This window comes from Lepidochelys kempii, chromosome 24, assembly GCF_965140265.1.
Source record: "Lepidochelys kempii isolate rLepKem1 chromosome 24, rLepKem1.hap2, whole genome shotgun sequence".
In the NCBI taxonomy this organism is placed as follows: domain Eukaryota; kingdom Metazoa; phylum Chordata; order Testudines; family Cheloniidae; genus Lepidochelys; species Lepidochelys kempii.
Genome location: NC_133279.1, coordinates 9,248,241 through 9,261,855, shown reverse-complemented (window position 1 = coordinate 9,261,855; position 13,615 = coordinate 9,248,241). Strand labels below are relative to the sequence as shown.

Here is a 13,615-nt window from a genome sequence, read left to right as displayed (position 1 = left end):
GGCTAATAACTTAGGCTGGTTAATAATTAAATCAGGCCGTGTTAAATCATGTGCTGCAAAGAGCCAGGGGGAGCAACATTAACGGGCCACTCCCCAGGCTCAGTCGCAGTTAAGACCAATTGTTTGGACCGCAATGAGGTTTTCTGCACACCGATAAAGTCGCATCAGGGTAACAGCCATGTTAGTCTGTATTCGCAGAAAGAAAAGGAGGACTCGTGCCACCTTAGAGACTAACCAATTTATCTGAGCACAAGCTTTCGTGAGCGAGAGCTCACGCCACCAGATGCATTCAGTAAACTCGTAGGGATTCTTTTAAACACCAGCAACATTTCGAACCGTTACGATGTTTGGAGGCTGGGGTCGGTAAAAGGGGTCACGGACCCCGGTTGCCTTGGGCAGCTCAGTGTGTGGGATCAGCCAGGAAGAGGTGCCTTGTCTGGCACGGGGACGCCCTGAGCCCGGGAAGTGGGCGCGAGACTCGCCTCTCTGCCCCCCCCCCCATTTTTGCATTCACTGCAGGGGGGCTCCCCTCAGCTGGGTCAGGGTCCCTTCCCCCGCACTCTGCGGACAGCGAGTGGCCCAACCGCAGGGTCTCCCCTGGGTGCAGGAGGATTTTGTCCAAGGCCTTAGGCCGGATTTTGAAAGCTAGATAGGCCACGTGTGGGATTTTCAAAGGCTTCTCGGGGCCCCCGCCCCGTTTGCGCCCCGGGGGATCCCTCCTGCGCTCGGCGCTGTCCCCACGGCCTGGAGCGCCGGCCCCCGCCCCCGGCAGCTGCAGCAGCCGCGGGGCGGGCGGAGGCGCAGCCTGAGCTGGCCCTGGCCGTTGCCAAGCCGCGCGGCGGGTTGCGAGGGGCGCGCCCCGGGTTCCCGCAGCGGGGGCGGCCTGGGAAAGCGACAGCGGTTCGGTCCCGAGCTGCCGCTGAGCCCTCCACTGCGCGTGCGTATGGGGGTGTGTTTGGGGTGGGAGTGTGCATGGTGGGGGGTGCGTGTGGGGGTGCATGGGGGGCGGCGCGGGTCCCTGGCTCATCCGATGCACTGAGCTGCCCAAGGCAACTGCAGTCCGTGAACCGTGGGTGCAGGGGGGATGGGCAGGTGTGCAAGCGGGGCAATGGCGGTGAGGGGCGGGGGCGGTGCGGGGGGATGGGGAGGTGTGCAAGCGGGTGCATGGCGGTGGGGAGCTGGGGGGGTGGGTGCATGGGGGATGGGCAGGTGTGCAAGCGGGGAAATGGCGGTGAGGGGCGGGGGCGGTGCGGGGGGATGGGGAGGTGTGCAAGCGGGTGCATGGTGGTGGGGGGCTGGGGGGGGTGCATGGGGGATGGGGAGGTGTGCAAGCGGGGAAATGGCGGTGAGGGGCGGGGGCGGTGCGGGGGGATGGGGAGGTGTGCAAGCGGGTGCATGGTGGTGGGGGGCTGGGGGGGGTGCATGGGGGATGGGGAGGTGTGCATTTGGGGGTAGGGGGTGTGGGGGTGGGGAGCTGTGCAGTGGTGAAGGGAGGTGTGTAGGTGGGTGCATGGGGGACGTGTGCATACAGGTGCAGGGAGGTTGGGTGGGGAGATGGGTACATGTGGGTGGGGTGCAATTAGGGTGACCAGATGTCCCAGTTTTATAGGGACAGTCCCGATATTTGGGGCTTTGTCTTATGTAGGCACCTATTACCCCCCACCCCCATCCCGATTTTTCACACTTGCTGTCTGGTCGCCCTAGGTGAGATGGTGAAGGGAGGTGTGTATGTAGGTGCAGGGTGGGGAGATGTGCGTGTTTGGGAGGGACCTGTGTGTGTAGGTGCATGGGGTTGGGTGGGGAGGTGTGCGTGTGGGTGCATGGAGGGTGGGGTGATGCACAAGTGTGTCTGGTAGGGTGGAGCTGTGACTGCAGGGGCAGGTGCAATCTGGGTCAGGACAGTTCTCCAGAATTGTCCTTCCAAGCGGCAACCATTGCAACAAGCGCGATTTTAGGTGTCTCATAGGGACTCACAGGGCAAAACCCATCCACACCAGAGGGAGAGTTTAAAACCTGCCTCCAAATTCCTATAGTGTGAGGAAGCCTTTATCTGAGATACTGCAGGGATGGGCGAGAGAGAATCGCCATGAGCTCTTAGCAACATAGTGCCTATGACACACAGTTGACCCATTGTGATTCCATCCAGCAGAGGGTGATGCTGAACACATACAATAGACAACACAGTACAGTACTGATAGCCCCTCTGTAGAGATGGGAGGTGACTTGCCTGACATTACCCAGCAGGCAAGGGCAGAGCTGGGAACAGGACTCAGGAGTCCTGACTGTCAGGCCCACTCACTAACCCCATTGCTTCCCTTACAGGCGGGTGGTGCGTCCTTTGGCTGGTGGCACTTTGCCCCTGCAGGTGGGAGCCGGCACGATGGCTACGGGCAGCAGCTGGGCATGGAAGCCCATCGCACGGGACGCCCTGCTTGCACGTGGCTACCACTCGTGCGATGTGGTGCAAGGGAAGCTGCTGCTCTTCGGGGGGCTGAAGTCGGGTGAACTCAAGGAGCCCCCACTGGGGGACGTGGTGGCCTTCGACCCCACCCTGCTGACGGCTGCCACAGTGGCCCCCAACAGCGGGTACCAGCGCAGCCGCCATGACACGGCGGTGCTGGCCGACCGCTGGCTGTGCGTGGTGGGGGGCTGGGACGGCGCCCACAGGGTCTCGGCCGTGTGCTGCTGGGACACCGAGCAGGGACAGTGGGAGCGCTGGGCCGAGGGGCCCTCCAACGACCCCCCAGTGGGGCTCAGCAGCCATACCTGCACAAAGGTGTCGGAGCATGAGCTGCGGGTGGTGGGCAGGGAGGGTGGGCTTCGCACCCAGCGGCGCTTCGCCAGCATCTACACCCTCCGTGTCAACCCTGCCACCAAGACCTACTGGTAGGTCCCTGTGTCCCCGAGGGGGCTCTGGGGCTGGGTCCCCTCCCCCCCCAAACTGAGAGAGGTGCACATTGACATGGGGACAGCTGGGCCGAGTTGCCCACCCCCTGCAGGGTGGGATCTGATTAAAACTGGGCAGCAGGTTCGAATTTGGATGCACCCCTTAGAGAGATTCACCTATGGTCATGTGGTCCCCCGGAGATCCAGGCTGTGGGAGGAGGGGCCGTCAGGTCTGTTCCCAGCACTGGGGAGGCCTGTGCCCTAGAAATGGCCATTGCAGTGCCCACTGGGCATGAGATCTGGATTATCAGCTCCCCGATGCCCAGGAGAGTTGGGATCCAGGATTTTGGTTTCCGCCCATGTGGATTCCACACCCCCAAAGTTTAAGGGTGCTCAGGTCCTAGGGCCCCATATATTGGGATGCTCCCCTAAATTAACATCCCTGGGCATTGTGGGTGGGCCTGGTGGCCCATGCCAAGCACCCGCAACGCCTCCCTGTTGTCTAGGTACAAGGAGGAGGAATCGCGGACAGCCTCTCGGGCTGGACATTCGGCCATGCTGCTCCGCAATGCAGGTGGCTACCAGCTGATGGTGTTTGGGGGCCGTGACTCCTCCGACTGCGAGGTGGCCGGGCGCTGGGGCAAGGGAAAAATCCACGTGAGTGTCTAATGGCTCTGGACTGTCACTGCCCCAGAATGAGCCCTTTGCTCCTGCCCCACTCCCCACAGCGCCCCCTGGTGGGAGAGACTGGGACTGGAGTAGCTGGGATCTCCCACAGCCAGTGCTTCTGCCCCACTCTCCACAGCGCCCACTGGTGGGAGAGGCCAGGGCTGGAGTAGAGTAGCAGGCAAATCCACAAACTGACCCTCCTCCTTCCTCCTAGGTAGAGTCCATCCACGCTCCCAAGCTAACAGAGCAGCTCTCCCGTCTGGTTGGCTCCGAGAATGGCTCACGGCAGGCTCCAAAAGGCCTGAGGCACCAATCCTGCACGGTGGTGGGTCCCTTCGTGGTGGCTTTTGGTGGGGAGACCCTAACGAAGGGGCGAGACACCGTCTGTAACGATCTCTATGTCTACGATACAAGTAAGAGAGGAGACAACGGGCGCACATGTGTTTATGTATTACTGCCCTCCACTGGGTGGAATCAGAACTGCTGAGTCCATGCATCACAGCCCCCGTACTGCACAGACCTAATGGGGAGTCTCCTTTAGCTCAGGTGTCAGGTGTTCATACTGGAGACAGGAATCCTAGAGTCACATCCCTACACCCATGGGGGCAACCTTTACGTCCCCGCAGAGCTCCCCGCCCATGCAGCCTCCCTCTAGCCACTTTCCTCTTGATCCTGAAGTGCAACCGCTACAAACTACAGTTTCCAACATGCGTCACTCCATCCTGCTCGCCATTGTGCATTGTCTCTTGGGAGCTGTAGTTTCCACTGGTTGCCCCTGGGGAGTGAAGATGAATGTGACCTCTCAGGCTTTCCTCGCCTGTCAGTCAGGTGGATCTTGCAATCCAGTCGAGCTGGCAATCCAGACCTGGGCTGGGTATAGTTTGCAGCCCTCTTCTCCGCCGGCCTTTCCCAGGCAGGGTACAACAAGAGGGGAGGATTTCAGAGCTGGGCATTCAGAGATTCGGGTCTGGATTCCAGTGTTGCCATCTCTCACGATGTTCCTGCACGTCTTGCAAGATCTGGTGCTTTTCTCAAAGCCCCGGCTCCTGGAATCATGCAGTTAGAGGCAAAACACAGCTCTTATCTCGTAAAAAACTCAGGCTCTAGCCCTCCCATCCCAGCTGCAGAGACAAGCATGCAAACGTGTGAGCCCCGAAGCCTGACGGTGAATAGGAGGAACCCAAATTGTATTAGTTTGTTTTTTATTTTTTTAATGTCCTGATTTTGGAGGCCTGGCTTGTGATTTTTGAATGGTTAGGGCTGGCGATATTATGACTCTCCTTTAGGCTAACACCCTTTGCACCACCCACTACCAGGGCCCGAGTGGGACTGAGAATTGTGGTCTTCCTGTGTGAACCACAAACTCCAAGCTGGTTATCCGGCTAGCTGGGCTCCATCACCTCAGATGTCACAAACCCAGCAAAGAGAGGAAGAATAGCCTGGAAGGAAGGATGGCCCAATGGCTAGTGGGCTAGCCGGGGCACTAGGAAACCTTGAATCAACCCCCACTTCTGCCACAGATGCCCTGGGGGACCTTGAGCAAGTCACGGGAGCCTAGTTTCACAGAGGCACTTTTAGGCACGTAGAGAAGCCCACTGGTACACGCTGCGATTCCCAAAGCCACCGCTTGCCCCCAGGCTCCCTACGTGCCCATGGGGAGAGGCATCTTGGACTGTCATCTGCAAAAGCCAGCCAGCTAGGAGTTAGGCAACGGGAGATCCTGACAAGAGGACTGTGTCTTAACCCCCACACCGCGATCCACAACCAGGATTCCTCTTTGGAAGTCAGTACCTCCGGCTCCTTGTGGCAAGGGGATGTGGGAGACCCCTCCCTTATACCTTTCAGCCCTGCAGTCAGGTGATGTGTGAGACCCCAGTTCTCGTCCCCCTCTGCCCGATATGGGAAGGGACTGGAAGAGCAGTCTTGCACCTCTCAGATTTGCACCCCAAACCGTTGGGTTATGAGTTATTCTGATGGGGGGACTCCCTCCACCTCTCTTGTTGGACCTGTTCATTGTGAGTTGGTGTAGTGATTCTGGCTTTGGTGAGACACTTCTGAGAGTGTCAATTCAGGACAAATAGCTCAAAGCAGGGCAGTCACAGCCCAAGGCTGGGGTTCCTTTGCACACCAAGGCAAACCAAACCAGCCAGACAGAGAAGACTTTGGTTTTACCCCACTGGCTAACCATAAGTCATACAAACAATTTCCTTAGATGCTCCAGTTTCCTAGTATCCCCACCAGTGCCATTCGTTATGGGGAGAAATGGTTATGAAAACCAATAACCCAGTAAAAGAAAAAAAGTTCTCCTGGTTCCAAAGGACCAAGCCCCAGATCAAGATACAAATCAGATCTTACCCACAAATCACGCTGTTGCCAATCCTTTAGAATCTAAAATCTAAAGGTTTATTCATAAAAGGAAAAAGATAGAGATGAGAGCTAGAATCGGTTCAATGGAAACAATGACATACAGTAATGGCAAAGTTCTTGGTTCAGGCTTGTAGCAGTGATGGAATAAACTGCAGGTTCAAATCATGTCTCTGGAGAACATTTCCAGCTGGGATGGGTCATTGGAAAGCGTAAGGGACAATTTCCTGGTGCAAGTGCTGGAGGAACCAACTCAGGGCAGAGCTCTTCTTGACCTGCTGCTCACAAACCGGGAAGAATTAGTAGGGGAAGCAAAAGTGGATGGGAACCTGGGAGGCAGTGACCATGAGATGGTCGAGTTGAGGATCCTGACACAGGGAAGAAAGGAGAGCAGCAGAATACGGACCCTGAACTTCAGAAAAGCAGACTTTGACTCCCTCAGGGAACTGATGGGCAGGATCCCCTGGGAGAATAACATGAGGGGGAAAGGAGTCCAGGAGAGCTGGCTGTATTTTAAAGAATCCTTATTGAGGGCGCAGGAACAAACCATCCCAATGTGTAGAAAGAATAGTAAATATGGCAGGCGACCAGCTTGGCTTAACAGTGAAATCCTTGCTGATCTTCAACACAAAAAAGAAGCTTACAAGAAGTGGAAGATTGGACAAATGACCAGGGAAGAGTATAAAAATATTGCTCAGCCATGCAGGAGTGAAATCAGGAAGGCCAAATCACACTTGGAGTTGCAGCTGGCAAGGGATGTTAAGAGTAACAAGAAGGATTTTTTCAGGTATGTTAACAACAAGAAGAAAGTAAAGGAAAGTGTGGGCCCCTCACTGAATGAGGGAGGCAACCTAGTGACAGAGGATGTGGAAAAAGCTAATGTACTCATTACTCTTTTTGCCTCTGTCTTCACGAACAAAGGTCAGCTCCCAGATTCCTGCACTGGGCAGCACAGCATAGGGAGGAGGTGACCAGCCCTCTGTGGAGAAAAAAGTGGTCCGGGACTATTTAGAAAAGCTGGACGAGCACAAGTCCATGGGGCTGGATGCGCTGTATCCGAGAGTGCTAAAGGAGTTGGGGGATGTGATTGCAGAGCCATTGGCCATTATCTCTGAAAACTCATGGCGATCAGGGGAAGTGCCGGACGACTGGAAAAAGGCTAATGTAGTGCCCATCTTTAAAAAAGGGAAGGAGGATAATCCTGGGGACTGCAGGCCAGTCAGCCTCACCTCAGTCCCTGGAAAAATCATGGAGCAGGTCCTCAAGGAATCAATTTTGAAGCACTTTGAGGAGAGGAAAGTGATCAGGAACAGTCAGCATGGATTCACCAAGGGCAAGTCATGCCTGACTAATCTAATTGCCTTTTATGACGAGATAACTGGCTCTGTGGATGAGGGGAAAGCAGTGGACGTGTTATTCCTTAACTTTAGCAAAGCTTTTGATACCGTCTCCCACATTACTCTTGCCATCAAGTTAAAGAAGTATGAGCTGGATGAATGGACTATAAGGTGGATAGAAAGCCGGCTAGATCATCGGGCTCAAAGGGTAGTGATCAATGGCTCCATGTCTAGTTGGCAGCTGGTATCAAACGGAGTGCCCCAAGGGTCGGTCCTGGGGCCGGTTTTGTTCAATATCTTCATTAACGATCCGGAGGATGGAGTGGACTGCACCCTCAGCAAGTCTGCGGATGACACTAAACTGGGAGGAGAGGTGGATACGCTGGAGGGCAGGGATAGGATACAGAGGGACCTAGACAAATTGGAGGATTGGGCCAAAAGAAATCTGATGTGGTTCAACAAGGACAAGTGCAGAGTCCTGCACTTAGGACGGAAGAACCCCATGCACCACTACAGACTAGGGACCGAATGGCTCGGCAGCAGTTCTGCAGAGAAGGACCTAGGGGTGACAGTGGACGAGAAGCTGGATATGAATCAGCAGTGTGCCCTTGTTGCCAAGAAGGCCAGGGGCATTTTGGGTTGTATAAGTAGGGGCATTGCCAGCAGATCAAGGGATGTGATCATTCCCCTCTATTCGACATTGGTGAGGCCTCATCTGGAGTACTGTGTCCAGTTTTGGGCCCCACACTACAAGAAGGATGTGGAAAAATTGGAAAGCATCCAGCGAAGGACAACAAAAAGGTTACGGGACTGGAACACATGACTTATGAGGAGAGGCTGAGGGAACTGGGATTATTTAGTCTGCAGAAGAGAAGAGTGAGGGGGGATTTGATAGCTGCTTTTAACTACCTGAAAGGGGGTTCCAAAGAGGATGGATCTAGACTGTTCTCCTTGGTAGCAGATGACAGAACAAGGAGTAATGGTCTCAAGTTGCAGTGGGGGAGGTTTAGGTTGGATATTAGAAAAAACTTTTCACTAGGAGGGTGGTGAAGCACTGGAATGCGTTACATAGGGAGGTGGTGGAATCCCCTTCCTTTGAAGTTTTTAAGGTCAGGCTTGACAAAGCCCTGGCTGGGATGATTTAGTTGGGGTTGGTCCTGCTTTGAGCAGGTGGTTGGACTAGATGACCTCCTGAGGTCCCTTCCAACCCTGATATTCTATGATTCAGTCCATTGTTCAGAGCTTCAGTTTGTAGCAAAGTCCCTCCAGAGGTCAGAAGCAGGATTGAAGACTAGATGGAGATAAGGCAGCTGCCTTTTATAGTGTCTTCCAGGTGTAAGGACACCTCTTTGTTCTTACTGTGGAAAATTACAGCAAAATGGAGTTTGGAGTCATATGGGCAAGTCACATGTCCATGTGTGACTCAATTCTTTACAGGCGGCAGCCACTGCTCACATGCTATCTTGAACATGCTATCTCAGGAAGACTTCTTATGTGGATTGGAGTCTCCCAAGGTTCATTGTCCGTTAAGTGTTTCTTGATTGGGCACTTAATTTGCAAATTCCTTTCTCAAGAAGCTGACCAAATGCTTTACTAAGGCTACTTCATAGACTAGACTATCTGGGTTGGAAGGGACCTCAGGAGGTCATCTAGTCCAACCCCCTGCTCAAAGCAGGACCAATCCCCAATTTTTGGCCCAGATCCCTGAATGGCCCCCTCAAGGATTGAACTCACAACCCTGGGTTTAGCAGGCAAATGCTCAAACCACTGAGCTATCCTTCCCCCCAAATCAAAACACATTGATATACAAGTACATAGCCAATATTCATAACTTCAAATACAAAAATGATACACACATACAGACAGCATAATCATAATTAGCAAATCATAACCTTTCCACAGACACCTTACACGACAACCTTTGTACAATATTTGCTGCAAATATATAACAGTGGTTGCACCAATGATCTATACGGTCACAGGTTATATTAATAACGTCTCAGTTGGACTACAGAGAGAAAGCAGAAGCATGAGAATGGCTTTGTAGCCTGGTGGTTCAAGCACTCACCCAGGACGTGGGGGATCCAGTCCCCTGCTCCACTGACAATTTAGTTATCTGAAGTGCACCAGCCACACCAGGAGAGATTGATGAGCCCCATCTCAGAATGTCCCATAGCTAAATGGTTAAGGTACTTTCCTGAGAGGTGGCAGATCCCTGTTCAAATCCTTTACTGGGGGAGGAGGGACTTGAACCAGGGGTCACTCACGCTCCAGGTGAACATCCTAACCACTGGGCTAAGTGGCGGGGAGGGGTGTCTCACTCTTCCAACCCCCCCTCAGCTGCTGTGTGTGAACTCACTTCCAGGGCCCCCTCTGGTAGGCAGCCTCTGAGCACGCCTGCCGGCTCAGATCCTGGCTGCAAGGTAGGTGGCTCGATGTCTGTCTTCCCTGGTTCATGAATTCCTGCGGGGCTCAGGTGGGAGACGGGCTTCCAGGCACCTACTGGGGGCAGCAATGTATGTGCCCAGAGGCAGGAACGTAGGCGCCGAGTGAAATTTTGCCTGCAAACATGTTGGTGCCAAGTGTAGTCACCTTTGGGGCCAGTGGGAATTTGGTGATTTGCAGTGGAGCCTTAAACTGGGATTTAGGTGCCTAAATACAGATTTAGGTGCCTAAGCCTGGGATTTAGGCACTTTTGTGAATCTCAAGGCCATAGTCTCTCCATTCCTCTCCTGTACAATGGGAGTAAATGCCCTGCCCTATCTCCTGGGGCTGTTGTGACAATAAATACATCAAACGTTGGGGGGTGCTTAGACATCCCTGGCCCAGGGCCAGATAAGGACTTCAGAGTTCTAGAGCAGAGCCAAACGTGCCCTCAAAACGTATACAGTTAAATAAAATGTTAATATTTCATGTAGGGTTTCAATAAGAGCCAATTTCTCTAATGACCAATGACAGTTTCCCCTGCCCTCCTTGGAAGCTGCTGCTGATCATTTTCATAAGGCAGCGTCTTTAAAAGGGAGTGGGGAAACATCTTTAAAAGAGAAAAAAAATTTCCATTGCAATGTTATCATTCCCCTGTGGAACTCACTGCTGCAGGATACAGTGGAGGCAAGTTGTTTAATGAGGATTACAAAGAAGGGATTGTAACACTGATACAGCTGAAGACAGCCCCTGCGGTCACAGTAGCCAGGAGAAACTTCTAAGGGTTTTCAGTCCTCATGCTTCAGGGCATGAGCTGGTCGGAGGTCAGGAAGGAATGTATTGCATGGCACAGGTGTGGTACATTTGGCAAGGGGAGGGTCCTGGTCATTAATATCTGCCTCTGTAGCTTTTGACACTGGTTGCTGTCTGCGACAGGAAGCGGGACAAGATGGGCTATCTGGAGGAAGCAGGGTACCAATCCCTGCAGCATGGTGCCTCTGATCGTTTGAATTGTAACAGATCTCCTGTGAAAAGAGATATTATCCCCATTTCACTGATGGAGAAACTGAGGCACAGTAAGGGTTTGTGATTGCCCAAGGTCACCCAGGGACAGGGCTGGGGTTAGAAGCCAGGAGTCCTGGTTTCCAGTGCTCCCTAAATCCCATTCTCCCCCTGTTTTTTTTTTTTATTTAAATCCTGGAGGAGTCCCAAGCCCATATCTGTTTGGTATCAGCTGTCATCTTTGATGTGCAATAGCTCTGACCTGGAGAGCGGCCTGGGAACTGACACAGCAAGAGGGGCGGAGGGCACTGAGCATCAATTTTGGCCCAGCTGTCTGAGAGCCTCAAGCTGCTCCTTTCCTATTGTGTTTTCCAGGATGCTCGCCACCGAGCTGGTTCCGCTTCCCCTGCTCAGATCGGGGCCAGAAGAGAGTCGGGCACCGCACATGCCTTTGGAACGACAAGCTCTATCTTGTGGGGGGCTTTGGCCCAGATGGGAAGACCCCCTGCCCTGAGATCTGCGTCTTAGAGATCCCCTAGTGAGGAAGAGGAGAGAGAGGAGGACGTCCCCCTCCTCTCCGGCACCCTCCCCACTCATTCCCTGGCAATCGTGCGGCTCCTGCAAGCGACCCTGAGAGCCAGCTCTGTTTATGTGTAATAAAAGTGCCCCTTGTTGGCCCAGCTCCCCCTCCTCTCCACAGGGAGCTGCACGCTGGCACCAGGGATTTAACTCAAACAAGAGAGAGAATGGGGAGAAAAAGTTTCTTTGCTAAAGAGTCAGTCCCCCCCGCCGGTCTCTAGGAACACACAGTCGGCTCTCTGCGGCCTCCCGCACAGCCAGGAGAGGCCAGGTGTGGTGGTGCTGACATGTCTCGGGGGAAAAGAAACCAAACATGGCGGAATGGGGCAGGTCTGTGTGGTCTGCTGAGAGCAGGGGAAGGGCAGGGAGCTGTTCTCTTCCTCCACGGATCACCGTTAAAATAAAGCCTTCCACCCTCTCGAGAATTCATCAGCGGAAACGACTGGCTGGCCCGTCCCTTGTCCTGAGGCAGGGCCGGGAAGCAGCCTGGTGCTAGTGTTCCCAGCCGTTCCCTAGTTTGCGTGTGAAATGACTTGAGGGGGCGAACGGGGGGGTGCCTGCACCACCAGCCCCCAGGAAGGAGGCTGTGCCCCCCAGCACACAGACTGGTTTCCCCGAAGTTCCAAGCCGCGCTGTCGGCGGATCGCTTAGTACGGCCAGCCTGGCCCTCAGCTCATGCCAGGAGAAGGGACCTTGGCTTCCGTACAGCTCTCACGACATCACAGCCAGAAACTTTCCCACATTCGTATGCCAACTGAGCGCTTGTAAATGAAAGAGGCCTCAGCTGGGACAAGTCCCCAGCCAAAGGACTTGGCGTTAATCACCTCCTAAAAATAACTTGGGCCCGTGCTTGCTTCCCCATTCAGAGCATGATATGGTGGGACATCACGCCCTCTCACACTCTTCTGCCAGCCACGTGGTCCTGCAGATGTACCCCACCCTACAGTGGGACCATATGTGCCCACCACTTCCCTTGGGGGGCACACTCAGCAAAGGGCCAGGGACGGATCCCAGGACGAGGGCTGGTCTCCTTTCTGCCCCCCAGCCCTGAAGGTCACAGCTGAGGCACGGGGGTTGCGGAGCGAAGGGTGGCTTGCATGCTCTGGACGCTGTAGAGGAGCAAAGACAACCACCCTTGCTGGGGAGGGGAGGGGGAAGAGGGTGGGGAAGGCCTGCTCCAACATGTGCATGCCCACGCCTAGCTGTGCTCACCCTCCGTATGTTCCAGCCCTTTCCACCAGGCTTGTCTAGTTAGGCTGTAAACTCTTTGATATGAGGACTGGTCCCCCAGTGTGTTGTGCGTGCAGCATCCAGCACAGGGGCCCCGATCTCAGTTGGGGGTCCCCTTAGCACTACTGGACTACATGCACTGACTGTTTCAGACTCTCTGCAAACTCAGGCGGGCATCTCTGCAGCCAAGGTGGGTTTTCTTTGCACTCATAACACCTAGAGATTGAGTTATTAAAAATGTCTTCTGCTGAGACGGTGGAGAACAAGGTCTGTGCATGCCCCAGCCCCTCCCTCGGGTTCTGGAATTAAGCCCCAAAACACTGGGCTGAACTGCCAGTTATCTCCCAGCAACCACTGGGGTCACAGCTCCAAAGTCCTGGCCTGGAATCCAGAGGGATTAGCGCAGATTGGGTCCAGGTTGCTTCTACCCAGCAGGTCACAGAGAGTTTGTCTCCGACTCCTGGTTTAGCTCCAGCCAGCCATTCCCCACCGCTGGTGCAGGAGAGTTTTATTTCAGGCCCAGGGTTGCAGTTTCAGCAGGGAGCGGGGATGGACAGTGAACCTCAACCACCACGCGCAAGCTGGGTTTTGCCCTGGAAAAGCCAAGCCCTCTGACAGCCAGCACCTGAATGGGCTGGGAGGGTAGGAACAGAAGGATGGATCCTCTGCTGATTTAAAGGGTGCAGCACCATGCATCCATCAGCTAAGGGGCAGGACTTAGAATATGTAGCGCCCCTGGTTTTGTTTCACCAAAAACTGTACCACAATTAACTTTGTTCTGAGGCGGAGCTGGATGGACTGTCAAGCAGTGGCTTTCAAGCTTTTTTTTTCTGGCCACCGAGTTGAAGAAAATTGTTGATGTCCGTGACCCAACGGAGCTGGGGATGAGGGGTTTGGGGAGTGGGAGGGGCTCAGGGCTGGGGCAGAGGGTTGGGATGCGGGGGTGAAGGCTGCGGGATTTGGGGTGCAGGAGAGTGCTCTGGGTTTGGGGGGGTTCAGGGCTGGGGCAGGGGTGCAGGAAGGGGCAGGGGTCGGCTGGGAGTGCAGGCTCTGGGGTGGGGCCACGATGAGGGGTTTGGGGTTCAGGAAGGGGCTCTGGGTTTGGGGGGGCTCCGGGCTGGGGC

General features: G+C 54.5%; 1 protein-coding gene across 4 annotated transcripts; it reads left to right on the top strand.

The window, feature by feature from the left end:
• The first annotated feature begins 810 nt into the window (after nucleotides 1-810).
• KLHDC9 (kelch domain containing 9) lies at nucleotides 811-12,207 on the top strand. Of its 4 annotated transcripts, none has more exons than XM_073322640.1 (5): nucleotides 811-937; nucleotides 2,323-2,886; nucleotides 3,393-3,543; nucleotides 3,770-3,968; nucleotides 11,058-12,206. In XM_073322640.1, the coding sequence occupies exons 2-5, from the start codon at nucleotides 2,381-2,383 to the stop codon at nucleotides 11,219-11,221; spliced, it is 1,020 nt and encodes a 339-aa protein (XP_073178741.1). In that variant the 5' UTR covers nucleotides 811-937; nucleotides 2,323-2,380; the 3' UTR covers nucleotides 11,222-12,206. The 4 variants fall into 4 exon arrangements, with proteins under 4 accessions (XP_073178741.1, XP_073178740.1, XP_073178743.1 ...); XM_073322639.1 differs by lacking the exon at nucleotides 811-937 and adding an exon at nucleotides 1,022-1,092 and having other exon boundaries at nucleotides 11,058-12,207; XM_073322642.1 differs by lacking the exon at nucleotides 811-937 and adding an exon at nucleotides 1,053-1,069.
• Nucleotides 12,208-13,615: the final 1,408 nt, after the last annotated feature.